The 23,356-nt window shown below is 42.4% G+C and overlaps 1 protein-coding gene and 1 non-coding gene across 4 annotated transcripts in view; both read left to right on the top strand.

Annotated features, from left to right (window-relative positions):
• The window catches only part of DOCK8 (dedicator of cytokinesis 8), a 201,185-nt gene that overhangs the window by 169,624 nt on the left and 8,205 nt on the right, over window positions 1-23,356 (top strand). For all 3 annotated transcript variants that reach the window (XM_072959507.1, XM_006217184.4, XM_072959506.1), the window contains 14 exons: window positions 141-228; window positions 1,744-1,840; window positions 3,223-3,357; window positions 4,313-4,465; window positions 5,832-5,990; window positions 6,601-6,701; window positions 6,798-6,990; window positions 11,154-11,297; window positions 12,498-12,629; window positions 13,077-13,211; window positions 14,654-14,743; window positions 17,879-18,115; window positions 20,113-20,256; window positions 21,485-21,591. In XM_072959507.1, coding sequence (XP_072815608.1) covers window positions 141-228; window positions 1,744-1,840; window positions 3,223-3,357; window positions 4,313-4,465; window positions 5,832-5,990; window positions 6,601-6,701; window positions 6,798-6,990; window positions 11,154-11,297; window positions 12,498-12,629; window positions 13,077-13,211; window positions 14,654-14,743; window positions 17,879-18,115; window positions 20,113-20,256; window positions 21,485-21,591 — 1,915 coding nt within the window. The remainder of the gene's footprint in view (window positions 1-140; window positions 229-1,743; window positions 1,841-3,222; window positions 3,358-4,312; window positions 4,466-5,831; window positions 5,991-6,600; window positions 6,702-6,797; window positions 6,991-11,153; window positions 11,298-12,497; window positions 12,630-13,076; window positions 13,212-14,653; window positions 14,744-17,878; window positions 18,116-20,112; window positions 20,257-21,484; window positions 21,592-23,356) is intronic.
• On the top strand, window positions 4,636-4,739 carry LOC116280407 (U6 spliceosomal RNA). The gene has a single exon (XR_004189795.1). It is a non-coding gene; the product is annotated as a U6 spliceosomal RNA (small nuclear RNA).

Genomic DNA, 23,356 nt, shown 5'->3' with positions numbered 1-23,356 from the left:
TTGCCTCCTGCCAGCATCCAGCATGGATTCTAATTAGTCAGAGAAGCCAGGCTGCCTCCTCCCAGTTGAGCTTGTTACGGAACTTCTGGTTATCTTGCTAATGCTAATCAAATTCCTATCGTGCATTTCTTAACTCCTAGGGAATGACCGATTTCCAGGCCTAAATGAAAACTTGAGATGGAGGAAAGAGCAGACACATTGGCGGCAAGCTAATGAGAAGCTAGATAAGTGAGTCACTCAGCAACTTTGTGCTACTTTTACCTAAACTCCAAAACTGTTTTTCCCAGGCGACTTGTGTTACTGAAACAGCTACATCCTTCCAAGCATAAGAAAATGAAACATTATTATCTGTGTAAATTCAGCTCATCCAAGGTATAAAGAGTTACGACTTCCAGCTCTTAAACATTTATCACATTCATAAGCATTTAAAGAAAACTAATATTTAGCAATCTCAGCTAGCTTAACAAAAGCTGCTGATGAGGGAAGACAGTGTACCCAGGACCACATCATTTCAATCCATATTTCCACTCTAGAAATGTGTACAAAGATGTATATATTCAGTCATATTTATGTCAGCATTACATAAAATTATTTTTAAAAACTGGAACATTCTAAATGCTTGAGAATAGGGAAATACGTAACGAAATATTAGGTTGACATTTAAATGTTTTCAAATCATTATAATAATATGGCAGATGCTTATGCTATACTGTTACATGAACAAAGAAGAAAAGACACTTGTTTGTAGAGCATAGTCTTAAATCTCTAACTACACATAGTAAATACATTTTTAAAAGACTAGAAGGAAATTTACCGCAACATTAACCATGGTTTTCTTTGGGTGTTGAGTATATTTGTAAATGAAGTTTTCCTCTTTCTACTTCGCTGTATTTTTTTTTTCATTCTTTTAATTGAAAACTGTCAAACATATCGAAAGTAGAGAAAGTAGGATAATGGATCCTTAGGTACTCATCACCCAGCTTCAACAGTGATTCCAGCTTCACTTGGATTTCATGAGAACAGATGAATTGATGAATAAAACACTCTGATTCCTTACAAGAGGACCTGAGAGAGAAGCAGCACTCGGCAATTTCCTATTCCCTAGTGGATGGTAGCCAGTGACGTCCAGCAGGATGTTAGATGGCCTGCCCCACAGGAATGCAGACTTGCTTCTCATTGGAAAAGGCAAAAGGCCTGTACTTGACTTTGCAACCCCAAGATGGTCTTCGGAAAGTCAAGACACTGACTCTTCCCTGACCGGGTTCTGAAGCATCACCCTTTCCTAATCTAGCAGCATCGCCACTAGCCAAATTCACATCACACCCAGTCTCACTCCCTCCAGCTTATTGCAGAAGCTTCCTTGTCTCAGATCTGGAGCTGGTTCTCAGGCATGAAATGCAAGAATGGCCCTGAAGCTCTAAACAACCCTCTGATTGATTACCCTAGTTGCTAGTAGCAACCAATAATTGCTTTCCTACCCATTTTGTTATTTTTATAATTGTCATTATTATTCATAATAGTGGGGATGAGGCTGGCCTGGAGACTTTACCTAGAAAATCCTTGTAACCAGGCACCAATCACAGAAAGCAGCCTATATTTCTTAGTTACCTGTAACCAGCTGCTTTATTTTCCCTTCATGATTGAGTATTCAGAAGATTTCTTTACACTGGGAACACAGATTACTGTCATTGCAAATGCCCAGATTTGATATGCACTTTAATTTGACCTTTTTTTGTTTCTTAGAACAAAGGCAGAGTTAGATCAAGAAGCCTTAATCAGTGGCAATCTGGCTACAGAAGCAAATTTAATCATCCTGGATATGCAGGAAAACATTATCCAGGTGAGGACCACAAACATCTGATCTACTCAACATGAATATGTTTCCTGGAATTTAATAAGGAATTCTTTACAGAAAATTGTGGAAGAAATCAGTGTGATCTAAAATGCTTTTTCTTAGAAAATGAAGTTGGGAAGTTCACTGTTTACAGTAGTGTCCACCTTACAAATTCCGGAGATACTGAACATTCTTCTGGCTTCATTGATTTGCTGCTCACTTAGGAGTTTGACAAACTGAGCCTCGTAGTTAAATCCACCTGAGTGCCTGCCAAGTTTATAATGTGGTTGGCGAGCTTATAGTTCACTATCTAGAATAGGGGTGGTAGGTAGCCTTTTTTTTTTGATGGGTCAACTCCATTTGAATTATGGCTGATGTCTGTAGGGGAGCTAAGATTATGACTGGACTAGGTAAAAAGAGTGCTAAATGTGATTAAATGATGTCTGTTTCGGACACAAATTAGTGAAGAAAAGCCATTTGCACCATAAATTTGCCATCCCTGCCATAGAAAACTGCAGCATCACTGTGAACTTCACAGTAATACAGTTCACCATATGAATTTCATCTTCTAACTTAGCATTTCCAAAAATTCTCAAGACATCTAAGTGATAATGGGTTTTTGGTTGACCTGAAAAATGGGTCCTTACATGTTTCCAATGAGAAATCATTTACTAGAATAGACCCAGTATTGCTTTGTAGGGCTGGAAGAAAAAATATTGTTGAAACATAGCTGAACCGTAGTAATCCATCTCTTAAGTTGTCTTTTAAAAAGTAATTACTGTACAAAAATAACGACAAAAAGCATGTTGTATCTTTGATAAATACTTGGTATCAAATACTTGGCATCACGTTGATTATGTCTTTATGCAATACTGCTTTGAGTGCTGTATTCTTAACACCCATCCTCAACATGTATTTGCAGTTTTCGGAACAGCTGAAACTTGCCATTGTCTTTGGTGGTGTTAGTCCTCCTGCAGTTGATAAATCAGCTTCTGTTTAGAAACACTGCTGCCACCAGCAGCCCATGTTGTACTGGGAGGCTCACAATTGTGTTTTGAAGCCCACAAGGAAAGCTGAAGAACATTCCAAAAGCTGTTGTCCAGGATGGGGGGAGGTGTGCCTTATAACTTAGTTCAGTAGCCCAGAACTAGGCATAAATCCCAAATCAGTTGAGAGTTTTGAAATAAAGTCATGTGAAAATAGGTCTTCAGCGCTCACGGTCATGGAAGATATGTGTAGTGCATTCCCAGGTCCTTAGGATCTTAGACTGAGAGATGGAACAATTAGCATTACTGTGCTAACTACCAAAAGCATCTACTTGTGTCTTCACACCTCAGTTCACTGGCACAGCACAGGGATTCAGTGATGCTGTTCTTTTGTCCCCCAAGGCAAGCTCGGCTCTGGACTGTAAAGACAGCCTGATGGGAGGTGTGCTCAGGGTCCTGGTGAATTCTCTGAGCTGTGATCAGAGCACCACCTATCTGACTCACTGCTTTGCGACACTCCGAGCTCTTATTGCCAAGGTAAATATGGAACGTTTATTTTCTCACTCTTAATTAAGAGTTAAGATTCTCATCTGTCTAGCTTCACATTTCTCATTTCAGGTGCACCAAAACCCACAGACCACTGTATTAAGTGCCATTGCGGTAAATGTGTTAAGTCTCACTAGGAAGGAGGCAGGTACACTCATTCTGTGGGACTCAACATGCAGAGGGAAAACAGTGCCTCTCACACTAGAAATGTGGGCCAAATTGTAGAAATTTGAAATTCAGCTGCTCGCTAGAGACATTAGAGTGTAAATCAATTAAGCAACTTTGTTTTTCACCTATTTTTTAACTTTATCTGAGTAAGGTTAAAGTCCTATACATAACTCCCATTACTAAGTCTTACAAAATGTCACGTCATAAAATGTCAGAAGGTTTAGAAATAAATTTCTCGTAGCCTGAAGAATATAGGTTTTCCTTTGTTAAAATGGTCTATCACAGATTCCTGTCTCCCCCTTTATTGAAAAGCTTGACTGATGCCTCCTACCTGAGATCTTTTACATTGAGAAAACAGAAACACTGCTGGCACCAGCAGCCCCTATTGTACTGGGAGGCACACAACTGTGTTTTGAAGCCCACAAGGAAAGCTCTCCCCTGTCAGGATCATTTTCTTTTTCAGTCACCAGTGATTTCCAGGGAACCCAATAAACTCAGGACGAGTTATGACTTCACCAGGGAATGTAGCCTGGCTAACCAGGCAGCTAATTATGCAGCCCTGATCTTAGCTGAGCAGTTCATAATGAGATCTTAAGTTGACGCCATCATTTCACTTCATCTTCTGACTCAAGTAGCTCATTATCTTTATGGAGCAGTGTCTTAACTCTTCTGGGCTTTTTGCTTGTCCAAGCAGACATTTACATATTTCAACAGGCATCTAGTACAGAAAGCGGATGAAAGCGCCAAGTGATGTCTAATGGCCCCTTGTCTCTCCTAGTTTGGCGACTTGCTGTTCGAGGAGGAAGTGGAGCAGTGCGCGGACCTGTGTCAGCGAGTGCTGCATCACTGCAGCAGCAGCATGGACGTCACCCGCAGCCAGGCCTGCGCCACACTGTACCTCCTCATGAGGTTCAGCTTTGGAGCCACCAGTGTAAGCGCTCAGGGCAACCCAGAATCCATAGAGGGAGTCAGTGCAAAGCAGTGGTTTCAGAAAAGTTGGTACTATTGCAATTGACTTCTTTCCTGTGCAGAGGAAACAATTGAGCATGTAGGTGGATAGCAGCTTTTGTTTGTTTGAATTTGCATCTAAAAGTGAATATTGGGCTCGCTTTGGCGGCACGTACACTAAAATTGGAATGATACAGAGATTAGTGTAGCCCCTGCGCACGGATGACACGCAGATTCATGAAGCTTTCCACATTTTTTGATATCAAAACCAGTAATTGTGAGGGGAGGAGAGTACAGATGCAGGATACTTAAAATGCGTTTGAAGATAAGAGATCAGCAACTAGAAGCAATCATGTATATATACAGAATGTTATAACAAAACCTTACGGTAACTGAAAACAGAAAATCTATAATAGATACACACACAAAAAAGAAAAAGGAGTCCAGACATAAAAGCGAATATTAAGACTAATGAATGCAGTGGTTTCCATCAGTGTGTTTCAATAAGAAATGTATGAATATATGTAGATTAAAAGTTGTCATCTGTTGGGGGAAAAATGCAACAGAATTAGGAATTCAGAAGAGTTTGTCCCGTTTCTAAATGCTGATTGACTGGTACCAGAATGAACTGTGGAAGAGAATTTGAAAGGATCGCTATCATCTACATCTGAGTTTCCATTGAAGCTTAACAGCCTTTGGAATTCAGCTCTATTACAGAACAGTCAACCTTTGCCCTAGCTGTCTAGATTTTGGTGTGTTCTTTTGGAATTTACATTTGCGGTCACGTCAATGAGCATGCTCAAGTGATATTAAAAGATAACGTCGCCCGTGGAAGAAAGGCAGGGTCTTCAGAATGTATGAGGTGTAAGTATTTAAAAGCCTTTAGGACATTCCTCAGAGGCCTTGGGAATAGCCATGTTTTGCCCTGGGCCTGGAAGGAAAGGAGAAACAGAAAGTCGCTGTCTACCCAGAGTCCAGAAATCCCAGAAATCTTGCCCATGAAGATCCTGCTCCTCTTTGCAGTTGAAATATAGTCCCAAGAAGAGGAATCATGGCACAAAAGGAGACATCCCGTAACCTAGCTCTGTAGGAACCTTGCCAGATGGATGTGGCCCAGTTGTCAATGAAAATTTAGAAGGCTCTGACAGATTTATATCAGAGCAAGTTCCATTTAAACAACAATATGAATCTTGAATGAAGTATAGCTCACATTTCATTGGAAAGAACGGAAATTATTGAGACTGGGTAAAAGAAACATTGGGGAGTTATTGGTATCTGGCTCTCACGCCCTCAATTATCTACTAGCTGAGTGCCTCTTATTTGTTCTATCTTTATTTTTCCTGACGCAGAACTTTGCAAGAGTAAAGATGCAAGTAACCATGTCTCTGGCATCTTTGGTGGGAAAAGCACCAGACTTTAATGAGGAATACCTGAGAAGATCCTTAAGGACAATTTTGGCCTATGCAGAAGAGGACACAGCCATGCAGACCACTCCCTTCCCCATGCAGGTAGGCTGAAGAGCATGCCTGGTCCGGGATTGGCCAGTTAGATACTTGCATGTAACATATATATATGTGTATCTGTGTGTGTGTATATATGTGTGTAATATTATATAACTATACATAATATATAATATAAACATAGTTTTATGTTATAAAACATTGTATAGAAAATATATACACTATTATTATGTCATGTGCTATATAATTATATAACATATTATCATACGTATTATATGGAATCTAAGCTCAGGGCCTAAGCTGCCTCCTATCTTTTTGTATAAAAAGCCGTGATGTTCTAGAGCACAGCTTAGGGGCTTCAGGTTGCAAATAACTGAAACTAGTTGAAAGTAATTTAAACAAAAAGGTGTTGGAGAGGAAGATAGTATAAGGATTCAGGACTAATACATGGATCCCAAGGACCAACTAATATCTGGGCGTCAGAAGTGCCTGGAACTACAAAGATGAAGGTCACAGAGGGTCCAGTCTAGACTCCCCTGTGATCTCTCCTCTCTTAGCAAAGCCTGTCCATGGCTGCCTCTTGGACTTTCAGTGCAATCCTAACTTGTTACCAGGGACTACAAAACTGAGATTGTTTGGGGCACACACTGTTTTGCAGGTGGAGGAACTTCTCTGCAATCTGAATAGCATCTTATATGACACGGTGAAAATGAGGGAATTTCAGGAAGATCCTGAGATGCTTATGGACCTCATGTACAGGTAAACTTCTCTGATAAAATCAAAAAGTGACCATACACAATAGAAAAACAGTGTCGCTAACCTGTTGTCCTTGAAACTTTCTCAATCTGTCTTCAGAATTGCCAAGAGTTACCAGACATCCCCTGATCTGCGGCTGACCTGGCTCCAGAACATGGCGGAGAAACACACCAAGAGGAAGTGCTACACAGAGGCCGCCATGTGCCTGGTGCACGCGGCTGCCCTGGTAGCTGAGTATCTGAGCATGCTGGAGGACCACAGCTACCTGCCTGTGGGCAGTGTCAGCTTTCAGGTGGGGGGCAAGTTCAGCTTTTCCTTTTGAAGAATGGTTCTCAACTGGGGGCATTTGACAATCTCTAGAGATGTTTTTGGTTGTTACAGCTGAGGGTGGGAGGATGGGAGCTACTGGCTCTTAATGGGTATAATCCAGGGATGCTTCTAAGCATCCTACAACGCGTGGCACAGCTCCTGCCTCAAGAAATTGTCTGGCCCGAAACATCTATAATGCCAAGGATGAAAAAAACTGCTGTAGTGTACTATATTTGCCTCTTTTAATTGCTTTACCATCTTGGTTTTTTTAAAATTATTGCTTATAATAAATGTAGGGTCTATAGGCACTTTAGACATTTCCAAACACCTTCACATCCATGCTTTCATCTGGCATTCCCCATCAACTAGTGAAGCAGGCAGATAGAGAAGGTATTATTACTCCCACCTTACAGATAAACTGACGCCAATTTTTGTAAGGTCATTTAAACTCTTTCTGGAAGGCCTGTAGTTGGCACAGTACACTGACAACTGCGAAAGTATTTTTTCCAAATATTGGAGAAATTATTTCCCCTCGGGGCCCATTCCTTTAATCATACTCTTCAACTCTACAGTATTCTCCTCTCTAATCCAAAATCAAGAAAGAGCCAGATTGACCAGGGAAGGGAAAAAAAGGCTGAATCAATACTTGTTTAGGATAAACTGAAAATAACCCATAATTAGCACAGGAAAATTGTCTGCCAGGCCTGAAAATTAGCACAGGCTGAGATGCACCGTGACCACTTGAACTGTTTTGCTCAATAGCTGACTACAGTGTTTAGAGGAAACAAAAATTTTATGAGTACCTTTAGAAGCATAATCCATAGAAATGACCCTCCCTGAAACCTGTACGAATATGGTATAGTAATAGAGCCCTTTTCAGGCCAGACTTGCAAAGTCATTTACAAGTGTCTGGATTATTCTTGTTTGAATTTACATGACTCATTTTTATAAAAGGCTTTGTTTTCATTATTGTTCTTCAACACACTTTTGTGATACTGTGTGAACCAGAAAGGGAGGACAATTCAAAGTAGCTTTCCCAGGCTTGGAGAATAAGGTGTGAAAACTGTTGCTGGTAGAGCCAGGAGCTTCTGGTTTCGTGGATACTATTAACCAGCCAAGCTGGGTATTGCTTCATATTATTAACTTCTACTTTCTTATGGTCTTCACTAACAATTATATTTTATCATTTCATTCTCAGCAAAAAAAATTTATTCTCAATTCAGAAATGTTTGTTATAAAAGCCAAAAATTAAATTATTATCCAAAAAGCATAAAAATATCGCATCTGATTTTGAATCACATAGAAGTGAAGAAAGTTAAAAAATCATTTTAGATATATTTGCCTTCTTTTGTCAAATTTATTTTGGCCTTGGATATTAGCAAGGATGAATATTATAAGTAATACTCTTTCAAGTCCCAGAAATCTTCAAGTTTACCACTTAATGTGGAATTATATCATCCTCTTATCTTGTATAACTGAACAATTTCTTGTAATTCTTTTATGCTTTTTCCCATTTCCTATATTTTATTTAATATTTGTCACTAAGTGTTAGTGGCATGTCATTATTGTTTCATATTTAGCAATTTTTATTTCACCTAGAATTCTGTTGATTTGCTTATAAGTCATGCCAAGTCAAGATGAGTAGAATAGTTATTCTAGAAACAACAGAAAAATTCCAGATTGTCCCTACACAGAAGCATATAGCTCTGTTTTTTCATAGATCTTTCTTCATTCATTCATTCTTTTAGGTGATGTTTATTGAGCACTGTCCTCACGAACTTTACAGTCCAGTCAGGTAGAGCAACATTATGTAACTAATTCTCCCATTCCTTGTTCAGTTACAATTGTGATAAATGCTGTAATAAAGAGGTACCAGATGCTGTGAGTGTTTATCATGTGACCCAGCCTGGGGGTCATGGTAAGCTCAGGAGGACAAGGGAGATGAAGGGGAAGCAGAAGGAACTACGGAAAGTAAGGTCTTCATAATACCCAGAACAGGGTGAGTTAGGTATTCTCAGCTACAAAAGAGAAGCCAAATTATGTTGATGGTTACGAGCCAATTCTCTTTCTTTCTAATAAGATACACCAAATATTTTTGGAAAGGTACACATGCAAGTGACAGAATACCTAACCCAGACTGACCTAAGGTAAAAATGGAATTTATCAGCTTGCATGAGCACCATGAGTCTGAAGTAGCACCTGCCAAACTGGACCAAGGGGCCCCAACAATGTCATCAGTCCTCGGTGTCATTGCCACTTCCTGTCCCTGCTTTCTGTTATGTTGGCTTCGTTCTTCACAGGCTTCCCGTACTCCCTGAGAAGTATTTATGTTTACTACATCTTCCCAGGTGAATAGGGAGATGCCTCATTTCTAGCAGTTGCAGAAACAGTCTCAGTGCTTCTTACTGGTTCCGACAGGGTCATGTGCTCATCCCTGAACCAATCACAATGGCCAGAGAAATGGAATGCTGTGATTAGTTAGGCCAGAGCTGAGGTCCATACCTGGAGTTATGGATGGTTTCCCAGGAGGCTTTACTTTCTAGAAGGATGCAGGAATTCTGGGCAGCATTAACAACAGATGACCAGTGTTGATTTCTTAAATGCTATGTGCTTTAGTTTTCAACCTTGTTCTGCTCCAGTAAAATTGAACTTTTGGAAAAGAATTATAAACTGGAGATAAATAAATCTGTGCAAGGAAAATAAGTCTGAGGCCATTGAATTCCAAAGAAGTGAGGTCACTGAAGTTCTATGCCCCAGGGTGCAGTATTTATTCCACAAATATAGATATGGATACATTCTCAGATACTGCTGTTACTTTTACCTCCCTAATTCTGAAGCCAGGAAAGTCTGCCCAGAATCTTTTCCCTCTGACTACAGCTAATAAGGCTGCATAACTTCAAATAAGTTCCTCTACATGTAGAAAATTACGTACAGTTCTAACAGTATTTGTTTCTTGGGTTATTAGATTGTTTCAACTGAACCTCTTGGACCATCTGTTATCTCTAGTTCAGAAACATCATAGCAGAAAGACCAGGTTTGGAAGAAAGACTGGCCACAGAAAGTTCTGAGAGCCTCCTATATTCTTAAAACTGCATTACAATATTGGATGTGAAGATAACGGACTGTAACAAGCTTCTCTTCCTTGACTACTGAGGATGATTCACTTGATCCTGCTAGCCAGGCCAGGAGGCAGACAGATTTTATTTCATTAGCCAACACTTGTCAGTTGGTAGTGGCTGACTGGAGTACTATGCTGAGAATTTTGAGACCATATCCAAGCTTCAGGGAAGAGTGCTATGATGATTAGTTACGTCTGCCATGACTGCAGGCATAGGAAGCAATGGCATATGTACTACCTGTTTGCAGTTCCTAAGCTGGAAAAGTTTCCAGCTTCTTTTGTGTTCCATGTGCATTTCTTCTATAGCTGCGAGATAGGTTGAAGAATACAATTCTTGGCCTGTCGTGAGTGTTAGAGTCACTGCCAGAGCAGAGCTGGGGGAGGCAAGTAAGGCACAAAAAGTGCAGAATTTAAGGAAACACTCTCTCTTGCGGTCAAGCAAGTTCAGGGTCATGACATACAGGACCCCGAGAGTGAGCATTCCCTAAATTTTGTGCCCTGGGTTTTTCACTTTGTTCACCCTACCCCTGGCTCTGATCACCACTTTCTCTACTAGAAACTTTAGAAGACTTTAAACTCTGTGGTTTATGTAAAGGAAAAACATGTAGAAAGGAACCAAACATCTGTGGGAGGGTGGGTGGGGGATTCACTGCTACATCGCTAGAAAAACTTCCATTCTTTGTTGGCCTTTGCCTTTTAAACATTGTGACCCCTGGTGGATGTCCCTTACCATCTTTTCACTAAAGCAGCTCAACTGTTGTTACATTGAAGTGAGTTTCCTTAATGTACCTCCCAATGGCTGAAAGAAAAGAAAATTGTGAGTTTTTAAGACCAGTTGTTCTGTGCGTCCTTTCAAAATGAGTAACAGCCAGAGCCTCTTCTGGATGAAATTACAGACCTTGTGTGGTCACAGGCTGGTGAGGCTCTTGGAGCGTGGGGCTTCCTTATCCCTACGTGACGGGCTCCTGTGATGCCTTTTGTTAGTCAGGTTCCCCTAGTCTCCAGGCTCATACTGCCATCTCTTCCAGAGTATTTCTTCCAATGTGCTGGAGGAGTCCGCGGTCTCCGACGACACCCTGTCACCCGACGAGGACGGTGTGTGCTCTGGCCGGTACTTCACTGAGAGTGGCCTGGTGGGCCTCCTGGAGCAGGCGGCCGAGCTCTTCAGCACGGTCAGTGCACACGGCCCTCCCTCCCGGGCCTCCGGGGGTGGCCCAGACTCCGGTGCTGGTGCCATCAGTGCCGGTCTTCTTGCCCAGCCGGCTCCACTCCATGATGTCGCCGCATGCAAGGGTGTGCAGGGCAGGGGCAGGGCTGGGGGACTTTGAGGTATGCAAATTGCCTCAGCGCTCAGGGAGGCCAGCAGGCCTATCATCCCTGCAATGTTCTGGTTTTCACTGCGTGCTCTTGGGCTGGGCAGCAGTTTCACAGTATTATTTCTATTTAATGAAGGTGGAAACAAAGCCGCAGAGAAGTGAAATGGCTCGCCCAGGGTTACACAGGAACATGAGGCATGTTCTCACTCCCTCATTTTCCCTCTCAGAGAGAGAACTTTTTAGGTGGAGCCTCTGGGAAGAGAGCAGAAGAATAAACAGACAGTCTTCCTTCCTTACAGAACCCCCGGGTTCTCACAGCCCAGGACCGGCTCAGAGAAATACGGGAGCGGAAACCACTGAGACTCCCCTCATTAACCTAATCTGAGTCTAAACACTCCTAATAAAGAAAAAATATATGTAGATTAAGTCACTGGGAGAGATGCAAGGCAGGGAAGAAAGTCTCTTGTCCATTTTCATTTTAATAATCTCCCTCCCCCTCCACCAAATTTTAAGCCAAGTGAAAATTTAATAATTTACTCTATTTAGCTGATCCAATTTTGTTTTGTTTTCATCCTGATACTTTTCTTTCCTCTCTACTTCTCATTTCTAAGTTTCCACACTATAATCTGTGTATTTTAATTATTATTTTAACTATTTTTAAATTTTCCTGCTTTCCCTTTCAAAATTTTTCCTGAATTTCAATAAAACCAGTTAGTTAGAATCCTACTCCTTTCAAGCAAGAACATCTAGCTACAGGAGGACCCCTGGTGACATTTAAATATGCTAAAGCTGCCTTCCTGAATTATTCTTAGTCCCTGCTGCCAACCTCCTGTCCTATTTTTTCTCCAGGAAACCCCTTTTTCTGACTTAACCATTTAGCATGTGTCTAGCAGTTTGAATGCTGCAACCATCCCAAAGATACTCAGACTCTATTCCTGCTCTGTAAAATATTGTGGTGCCAACAACAAACCCACTTTCCAGTGCCTAATGCACTCTGGTTGCTCTTAAGTTTCCAGTGGATTAAATTCTCTTTGATTCTTTTCTCCTCTTTCCAAGGGAGGACTGTACGAGACAGTTAACGAGGTCTACAAGCTGGTCGTCCCCATCCTGGAAGCTCATCGAGACTTCCGGAAGCTGACCTCCACTCACGAGAAGCTGCAGAAGGCCTTTGACAGCATCATCAGCAAGGTAGCTGGGGCTCCTGGCTAACAGGTCCTCTAACCTGGCAGCAGGTGACCCTGTCCCAAAGGTGCTTAGCCCTCCTCCTTCTCCAGGGAGTGATTTCCCTTAAGGACATCATTACCGTAGCTCTCATCTACCAACCAGAAAAAGGCTGGGAGTAGACAAACTATGAAAGAAGGCAGCTTGAATTACTTTACAGCCAAGAATATGAGAATCTTTTAAATTCCCTTGAAAGAAGTCCTCAGAATCTTTCATGGGATTTCTTTTCCTATTATTTCCAAAGCTTATTCCATAAACATTAAATGTTTTTAAAGGAGTGATTTCTGTTTGAATTAGCCACGGGAATAAAATGCTTTGTAACAAATAATAAAGGACTCCAGCCCTTTGCAACCCAATGGAGCCTCCGTCATGAATTACATAACTAAGGGAAAGTTTTCTTATTTTGTTCACCAGGGTCATAAGAGAATGTTTGGGACCTACTTCCGAGTTGGTTTCTATGGATCCAAATTTGGGGATTTGGATGAGCAGGAATTTGTTTACAAAGAGCCTGCGATTACCAAGCTTCCTGAGATCTCTCATAGACTAGAGGTAAGACAAGTGATTCTATGTGCCTGACATTGTGCACTTTACAAAAACAAGTTCAAGTGGATCATTACCAAAAAACCAAGGGTCATGGATTCCTCTTGATCTGTATGTAAAGTTTCCCACATTGCATGCATAATATGAAGGCATCAGGTGAGATCGTGAGGTAAAGCAAGACAGGGATAGTTTTCCTCTAAGATTCTGTATATACTTTTCAGTCTGTAAATTTATATGCTGAAGATTTATTTTCCAGAGCATGCAAATTCAGTTAATGTCTTGTGCTCTCTTATAAACCCTTCCAAATTTTCGTAGCAGTTTTTCAGCTTGAAGTTTATCATCTTGATTTTGAAGTAATCTGGCCAGATTATCAAATTGTCCCTAGAAAATGCTGGGTTCATTCCTTTGGTGTCACCGGACAACACTTCCCGCTTCTGACATGGAGATCGTGACAGTGGGCGACAGTAGGCCACCGTGGCCGGGGGCGTGGTGAGCTCTTCCTGCTGATCCAAGGAGCACTCCTCTTTGGATAATTAGAGTTATTGTCCAATCCTATGGGCTGGCAGCCCCAGTCCAACCTGCTGTTTACTTTTGATCCATAATGTATCAGAAGAGAGCAGCCTGTTCTTGGAGGAAAGGCTGGAGAAAAGGGGAAACAGCGTAGAGAAAAGTGAGAAGAAAAGAAGCAGACAGTGAAGGGACCAAGTCAAGCACTAAGAACTCAGGAGGAAAGTTACAGGTGCCCCCAAAACAAAACCATCTCAGGCTGAAAGACCAAGTTCCCCTGAACCACTGACAATTTTCCACTCCTTATGCTTTCCTACTATTGCTTTGAATTATGGCCCTTCTGTAGCTGTCAAACTTGAAACACTTTTGTTGCCAGTTTGCTCTTTATACAGTCCATTCATGCCAAATGAAACAGGAGACTTTAATCCTTACTTGACTCAAAGAAGCCATGGCTCAGAGTGGTTGGGTGACTTGCTCAAGGTTATTCAGCTCCTGAGAGGAGCTAACCATTCACCCCAAGCCACTTGGTTCCCTAATGTTTCCCTAATTCAGGACTAGAAGCATATATTTTGTCTTCCTATGCACTGTGGTTTGCCCCATTACAGGACGTCTGGTGACCTCCAAGTGCCTAGTGTACAAAACACAAGAACTAAACAGTGCCTTACTCCTGGAGCTTCTTCAGAAAATGTGATGATGTTGGTTGAATTAGCAGTCAAGCATACAATTTATAGGGAAGCATGTATCAGTTTGCAGTGCTAGACTTTCTTACATTTTTGTTTTTGTCTCAGGAAATGCTGAACTTGCCTCATTAGCTCAGAGGGATTTTTAGTAATCAATGAGCAAATGCTCCCTTATACTTGTTCCAAACTTATTCCACTTTTGAGAGACAAAGAGTTGCATTATTTTAAAGTAATCTTTATAATCTGTTGGTTCCTCCTGCCTAGGGATTTTATGGTCAATGTTTTGGTGCAGAATTTGTGGAAGTGATAAAAGACTCTGCTCCTGTGGATAAAACCAAGTTGGACCCTAACAAGGTATGGAAAAATTGCAAAAAATAACTTTCCAGGTCTGATCCCCTTTGTTCTACCCCCAAAACATAACATGACCTCCTCTGTCTGGACTCTCCAAGTCATTTCAACACAGCCACATTTTTTCTGTCTAGAGTTAACTACTATTTGGTTAGGTCCTAAAGAAACCATACTCAAAGGCAGGAGGTACCATTTATTAAAGGCCAACTGTGGGCCTGACACTGCATCATCATTTCATCCTCCTTTAGCCCTTTGAAGTAAATGTTGTTATTCCTACTTTACAGATGAGAAAAGTGAGGCCCAGAAAGGTTAAGCAACTTTCTAGGATCATGTAAGTGTCAAAGCCAGTATTCAAACTCTGGGTTGTCATCCTCAAACCCATACTTTCAGTCACTTCTCTTTTCTGCCCTTTTGTTAAAACTTTGAACCCTCAATTTAAAACTTGTCAAAAGATACAAATTTGTCACTGACAGCATTTGGTGGAGACATTCCTTCCAGCCAAGTGCAGGGTCACTGGGCTGTTGAAAGCAAAGGCTATTGATGAAAAAGACTTGGACTTGAGTTTCCTCCTTCTTTGCATGAGGGTGTCTTCTGTCTCACCCCGAGCTGGGGGTACCGCAGTATAGTTCTGCTGCTCACCACCCAGTTAGTGTCAGACTCTGCAAGTTACAGTCCTGCACGAGATTTCCCTCACTTCAAATGCCAGCTTCAAGTGGGGCCCCAGCTCACCTGCACTTCTGACCAGACAGCTACAAATTTGGGAGTTCCCATGGCCCCTCTCAGTAGGTAACTACCTAGAATGACTCACATAACTCAGAAAAAGGCTATATTGATGATTACAGTTTTATGATAAAGGGTACACGTAGGGCAAGGTCTGGGAGGAATCCCCGAGCTTTAGTGCCCTCTCCTTGTGGCATCCAGGCACGTCACCCTCCTGGCATGTCAATGTGTTCACCAACCAGGAAGCTCCACTGAGCCTTGGTGTGCAGGGTTTGTACTGGGGTCTCATTACATAGGCATGATTAATTATATTATCAACTACATTATTAAACTCCATCTCCAGCCTCCTCCTACCCCAGAAATCAGGTTGGCCCAGAGTCCCAACTTTCTAACCACAAGGTTGTTCTTTTTGGTGACCAGCCCCAATCCTGAAGCTATCTAGGGACCTACCATGAGCTATCTCATTAGAGTAACAAAGACACTTCTATCACTCAGAAAATCCCAAGGGCTTTTAAAGCTCTGTGCCAGGAAACAAGGACAAAAACCAGATACATTCTTTATTATAGCACAGGGTGATGCCTGCCTGCTCAGCCCAGCTCACAGACAGATATGTTCATGGGAGGGCTCTCTCAGCTGCTGGGGATAATGCAAGTTCAAGGTATTATTAAGGGCTTGGGGACCGAGGAGCAGTTGCCATCTGGCAGCCTGTGAAATAAAGAGTCCAAACTCCTCTCTCAGTTCTGTCCTCCAGGATATTATGAAGATGATGCAAGTAGGGAGGAATTGGCCAAATGGAAAAGTTTGTTTTTCTACATATTTCAAAGGACTTGCTCATTTCAAACACATTCCCTAATCTAGGCTTGAAGCAATAACTGTGGTAAGTAGCTGAGCTAAGCTTTCAGACAGGAATATTTGAGGTCTTTGAAAGACAAGATTGGCTGTGTGCCCATGGTGATCTGTGCACAACACATGCCACATAGAGTCACCAGTGACATCCCTGACACAGGGTGCTCTTTTCTCCTCTGTTGCATGCCCACAGTAGGTTGTGAGAGCTTTAAATGAGAATCTGCACCCAGAATTACAAGCAGATTTCAACACACTGAATACTGATTTGTGGTCTGAGGTCAGTGACCTCACCCATCCATTTCACTGGGTGGATGTTACAGAGTCTAAGCTCATTGTCATTCTTTTTTTTTTTTTTTGATGCCTTCTTTCTGAATAAGTGCTCTTCACAGTGTGTGTGTGTGTGTGTGTGTGTGTGCATTTTTAAACGAAGCACATGAAGTAAAATTCACTTTTTTGGTGTTTATTTCTAAGAGTTTTGACAAATGCATATAACCACCACCAAAATCAAGATATAGAGAATTTCTATCACCCCAACGTATTTCCCCATACCTCTTTGAAGTTATTCCCTCCATTTTTAGCCCCTGACAGTCACTAGTCTGTATTGTCTTTGTAATTTTGCTTTTTCCAGAATGTCATATAAATGGACTTACACAGTAAATAAATGGAATCATATAGCCTTTTGAGTCTGGCTTCTTTCTCTTAGCACCGTGCAGCTGGGATTCATCCATGTTGTAATGGTTCATTCCTTTTATTGCTGAGTAGAATTCTGTTGTGTGGCTGTACCACCATTTGTTTATCCATTCCCCACGTGAGGGGCATTTGGGTTGTTTCTAGTTTTTGTCTATTATGAATAATGCCACTACAGACGTGTGCACAGGTGTTAGTGTGAACACAAATTCTCTTTTCTTTTGGGCACACACATCAGAGTTGGTTTGCTGGGATGGGTGTTCAGTATAATTTAACTGTATAAGAAACTGTCAACCAATTTCATAAGGAGGCTGAACCATTGTGCATCCTACAATCACTGTATGAAAGCTTCAGCTGAGGGGAGGGTCTAGCTCAGTGGTAAAGTGCATGCTTAGCATGCACGGAGTCCTGGATTCACTCCTCATACCTCCATTTTTAAAATAAAATTAAAAAAAAGAAAAGCTCCAGCTGCTCCCTATCCTTGTCAGCCCTTGGTATTGTCAGCTTTCTTTAGTTTGGTGGTTCTGTAAGCATGCAGTGGTCAGGGTTGTTCTGAAAAGGAAAGCCTTGCCTCTTCTGACAGCAGTCTGCAGATTCTCCTACCAAGTTTCAGTTGGATCATCAGCTCTGCCAGGAGGGGTGACTCGTGGACCTGACTTCACATGGGCACACTCCCCTCTCCTCCTCCCAGTCCTTTCTCTCATCTCCCTGGGGGTGGAGAAGAAGGATGGCTGATGGTTGAAGTCTCACTAGAAACTCTCAGCTTCTGTGGCTTTTGTGAGCTCAGAGGGGTGGTGCTGGGGTTGTGTTCCAGCCTGCCCCTCCCCATTCTATGCATTCTGGGTGGCTGTCTGCAGACCTGCTCTTCCCCTACCTTCTCCTTCTCAGGCCTACATACAGATCACTTTTGTGGAGCCCTACTTTGATGAGTACGAGATGAAAGACAGGCTAACCTACTTTGAGAAGAATTTTAATCTGCGGAGGTTCATGTACACCACCCCCTTCACCCTGGAGGGGCGGCCTCGGGGAGAGCTGCACGAGCAGTATCGGCGGAACACCGTCCTGACCACCATGCACGCCTTCCCCTACATCAAGACCAGGATCAGCGTCATCCAGAAGGAGGAGGTAAAGGCACCCAGGGGAACGTGCTCAGGATGGAGGCCGCTGAATGCGTGGGCCTGGGTCACCTCCCAAACCTCCTTCATGGCAGACTGGAGTGAAAATCTGAAAGGGGACACCCTTGAAATATTATTATGGTGGTTATCCTTGCCTTCTCCTGGTGCCAGGGAATTCCATTTGGGTAGCACACAGAATCACTCACAACCAGACATACTATAAACATTTTCTTTTACTTTAAAACACATCCGTGTCCACTTATTTGTCATTCATTTTGTGTAGAGCCACAGTCTTCTCTGTAATTTGGGGTTGGCTGATCACAATTCAGCATTGTCTTTCTTGTATAAACCCCACCCCTAAGGCATTGCCCAGGATTTTCAGTTTTGGTTTCTGTTAAGCAGAGTGAGAGCTTAAAGATCCTTGTTAAACAATAGGAGAGCCGAATGCGTCTGAATTTTTATGATTTTTTTTTTGCCACTAGCCTTTTACAGTTGTCTTGCGCACACCTAATAAGACAGGAACCTTTATAGCAACTCACTTTCATAATGTCTTGCCCAAGCATTAGCTTGGTTTTCATAGAAACAACTCTTCCTTTCACACCCATAGTTCACCAGTTTATGCGTTACTTAATTAGATTAGGTCATTAAAATAACAAGAATAGCAGGCATAATGAAGCTGGCGAATGAGCCCCGATGAATCGTGCTGAACATACACCTCCCTGGGCAGGAGCCTGCTGCCTGGGCTTCCCGGAGAGTAGCCCACTGGCTCAAGTGTTCAGCAGCCGCCCCCGAGAGTGCGTTTCGCAGAGGGCAGAGGAGGCCTAACGTGATGACTCGGCTAAGAGCAGGTGCGTTCAGAAGGCATCTGCTGTGTTTCTTACTGCTTTGGACTTTTGAGCACCAGGACATGTAGGCATAGCACAGAAATAAGCTCATGGTCCCAGTAAGAGTCCTCACAATTTTTCTTGGCCATTTGTAGTTGCCCAAGAACCTCAGTGCGCTAGCTTGTCATGGCTGTTGCAACAAAGTACCACATACTGGGTGGTTTAAACAATAGAAATGTACTGTCTTATAGTTTCAGAGGCCAGAAGTCCAAAAGCAAGGTGTTGGCAAGGCTGGTTCCGTCTGAGGGCTGTGAGGGAAGGATCTGTTCGAGGCCTCTTTCCTTGGCTTGTGCACAGCCACCTTCTCGTTGTTTCCTCACATTATCTTCCCTCTGTGCATGTCTCTGTGTCCAGATTTCCTCTTCCTATAGGGACAGGTAGCCCATATTGGATTAGAGCCCATCCTAATGACCTCCTTTGAACTTGGTTACCTTTATAAAGACCCTGTGTCAAATAAAGTCACATTCTGAGGTACTAGGGGTTAAGAATTGAATTCATGAATTTAGAGCGGACGTAACTCCACCTATAACATTCAGAAAGAACCATATTCCAAATCAACAGAACTTCGCAACTATCTGGTTGACCCTTAAGAGAATTCTGTTTACTGAGAATCCACCTTCAGGGTGGGTTGGAGAAGGCACACACGATGCCAAAATCTTGTGTTATGGCGGGGAAGAAAATCTTGAATGCTGTGCTTCTAATAGCTTTCCCAATTGTAAGTTGAGTAGCCTGTTAAACAAATGGAAAGGAAACCTAACAGTGTAGAAAGAACACAGATTTTGAATGTACCCATTGTTGTGGTCAAAATCCAGCCTCCCCTCTTCCTACCTGTGTCATTTTGTGGCACTTACTTAACCTTATAAATCCCTCTTTGATTGTAAAGTGGAAAGAATAGAAGGTTGTTTAAAGGAGTAAATGACACATATATGTAAACTTCCTGGAACATAGTGAGTACTCAAGAAATGTTAGGCTCTTCCTTCCTCTTAACCTGTCCATATTATTTTAAATGGCTCTGAAAGCCTTAGCTACTGCTTCAAACCCAGGTGCCCTCTTTGTCATAGCTCCAGGTTTGTCCATGGCTTATTAGACCAGACAATGATCTACATTTATGTCTTATGTTCAGTTTGTTTTGACACCAATCGAAGTTGCCATTGAAGACATGAAGAAGAAGACCCTGCAGTTAGCGGTTGCCATTAACCAGGAGCCCCCTGATGCCAAGATGCTTCAGATGGTGCTGCAGGGCTCTGTCGGAGCTACTGTCAATCAGGTAAGAAAAACCAGCTGGTGGCAGCGCCTCTGGTTCTTGTTATTTTGATTTCATTATGTGTCTGATGCCTCCTTCATTGAGGTCGATGAGGAGTCTGATCAACATACAAATGATGTTCCTAAACTTAGACTGAATACCTGAGCGGTCTCTTCTACTTCGTGTAAAAACCCAACGTAGAAAAGAAATCCTCGAGATCAGTGGACCACGTCTAAAAGTACCATTTTCTTGGAGAAGTCTTCCCTTGGGGTCCGTCCTGACAGTGCGATCCCGCTCTGGGTCTGTTGGAATGCTGAGTCATGCCCAGCTTAGGCAGAGCTGTTGCAGGGCTTGTAAGCATGCCTGTAGGAGAGAAGGGAAAGGGTCTAGGACATCCCACCCTGAATCAGTCACCAGACGAAACCAGGAGATTTGCTGAGCAGGAGTGACCTGGAACCCAGCATATTGGGCCACTTCAGAACGGACTGGAGCTTCTCAGACCCATTAGAATCCTCACTCCCAGGCTCAGCATGGAACTAAGCCAGTCTAGATGCATGGAGTATGAGCTTAGTTCTCTCTGTCTGGTGCGCTTCCTTAACTTCAGATCTACAGCTGCACACCTCCACATGGAAAAATTCAGTGAGCATCATGACTCTTTCATCCCTCGGCACAGCTGGATTCCCCTGCAAACATTCTGTGTCCACGCAACATCAAGGGAACAGAAGTAGCAGAGAGGAGACGTGACTATAATATTTCCAAGACCAGAAAATATTAGGAAGCCTTTGCTAATATCAATCCTTTAATGAAACTGAAAGACTTTCTAAGTGTATGATCACACTTGTACTTTGAATATCTCTGACTCAAGCCAGCAGTCACACAAAACGGTGCTTGCTTCTTGGGCAACTAGGCAAGCGGATATAAATGGATCAAGACAGTCCCCATTTTCAGAAAAGCAACCCAAGCACATAGCCTTTGAGGTAGTATATTACCTTTATATATGAAGAAAAACTTCTTACTAATAGCGTTTGATTAAGGAAATACATTTATACTTTTGAGTATCCCCCTAAATCTCCAGCCTCCTCCTAAGAAGTCAACATTTTCCTGAGAAATTCAAAACCTTCCTTGATTTTTTTGTTTGGGTCACACTAACTACAAAACTGCACGCTCAAACTTAGAAGTCACGCCAACATTTTCTCCCAAGTAATTTCATTTTCTCTCTAACATCAGTAATGTTTTTCACTTTCTCCATCAGGGACCACTGGAAGTAGCCCAAGTATTTTTGGCCGAAATTCCAGCTGACCCAAAACTCTATCGACATCACAACAAGTTGAGATTATGCTTTAAGGAATTCATAATGCGGTAAGAGGGGAAATGGCTGGGAGTTCAGGAGAGCGCTGGTTCTGGAAGAGCAGTCCCCAGGCCAGCAGCTTCAGCATCACTTGAGAAATCTGCTAAAGAGGCAGATTCTCAGGTACCAATCAGACCTACTGAGTCAGACTCTACAGAGGTGTGGCCCAGCAACCGGCGTTTTAACAAGCCCTCCAGGGGATTCTGACGCACACCCAAGTTTGAGAAGCCTGCACAGGGCAGCACTGCTTGCACCACTCGTAAGTAATTGGGAGGAGAGTAGAGCTCAGTGGTAGGGCACATGCTCAGCGTGGGTTCAACCCCCAGTACCTCTGTTCAATAAAAATAACAAGTAAACCTAGTTACTTCCCCCTGCCCCCAAAAAACAAAAAACAGTAAAAAAAAAAAAAAAACGTAATCAGTAACTAACACTTAAACATGCTTTCATTTTTATCATCTCACATGTGCCTCACAGTCACATTGTAAAACAAGTCTTATCATCATCCTCATTTTCCAAAAGAGGAAATGGAGAGATGGGAGATGACTGCATTAAGGTCACACAGCCAGTTAGTAGCAGAGTTGAATTCAAACCAGGTCTTCTGAATCCAAACAGCCCACACTTCCTTCAGGGTGCTGATAGTCCACTGATGCATTGGAGCCTGAAGGCTTCTTGGCACTAGCTAGTCTTTGTAATTTCCCATGTCAGACAGTAACTTATTCTTAGAAATGTAAAAAGACACTGCCTCAAACTGAGAGATACAAGGAAGCTTTTAAAACTGAGGCATCACCTCTGTGGCAGTTCCCAGGGGGAGACAAGCCCCATCTCTGCTCCTGAATTCTGCAGTGGATCTGCTCCAAGTGCAGCCTGCTTAGTCTGGGGCAGAAGTGAATCTTTGGACACATCTTGCAAACCACTGCAATGCAGACAGGTACACTGGGACTCCTGTGGCCCTAAGAAGGATGATGATGAAGGATGTGATGGGACCTCATGAATGAAGGAAGAGACCTCACCCATAAGAGAGGAACATCAGAAAAACGTATACCAGTGTTTCTGTTCATCCAGAACCTTACAGCAGCATGTAAAGTGTAGGAATAGCTTCACTTGGCAGATGGGGATAAAGAAAGCTAAAGGGAAAGTTTGTTAAACTCAGTGAAAACTCACCAGAATGCTGGTGCTGGATGAGGTTTTCCTCCTTCACAGGCTTTGATGAGATGTAGGTATAAAGGAAAAATTCTTTGTCCTGTAATGAATCACAGCTGCTTAGTAATAGAGGGGGTGAGTGTGTGTAGCTGTGTGTTTAAGTGTGCGTGCACGTATATACACATGCACACAGAGATTATATTTATTGGCTTGTATTTGAATTGTTTCCTGTATTTCACAGTAATTTTGACATTACACGAAAGCTAGATATTTTTCAGTAAATGTGCATTTTCACAGAACAAAAGGCTAGAAAAATATGGGGGGAGTTTTCAGGGATCCATTTAATTTCCATGTGTCTTCATTTAAAATGAGTGATGTTTAAAGATCCCTGAAGGTGGCAGTGGCCTGGGCCTCCCTGGACCTCTACAAGGACCTCTGAAATGTTTAATGAGCACACACTAGGACCCAGGTATGCTATGACTTGTAGGAATACAAGAGCTGGACACTCCTGTGCTCCTGACGATAGGACTTCTATCTGGCTAAATAACAACACAGTGCAGCACGTTCTAAGAGCTGTTGAGAGCACACAAAATAGAGGCGACAGAGTTTGGGAGAGAATAGCCATTTGCAGGCTTG

This window comes from Vicugna pacos, chromosome 4 (genome assembly GCF_048564905.1).
Source record: "Vicugna pacos chromosome 4, VicPac4, whole genome shotgun sequence".
Lineage (NCBI taxonomy): Eukaryota > Metazoa > Chordata > Mammalia > Artiodactyla > Camelidae > Vicugna > Vicugna pacos.
Note: the sequence above shows the minus strand (reverse complement) of the source record. Positions and strands in the feature narration are given on the sequence as shown.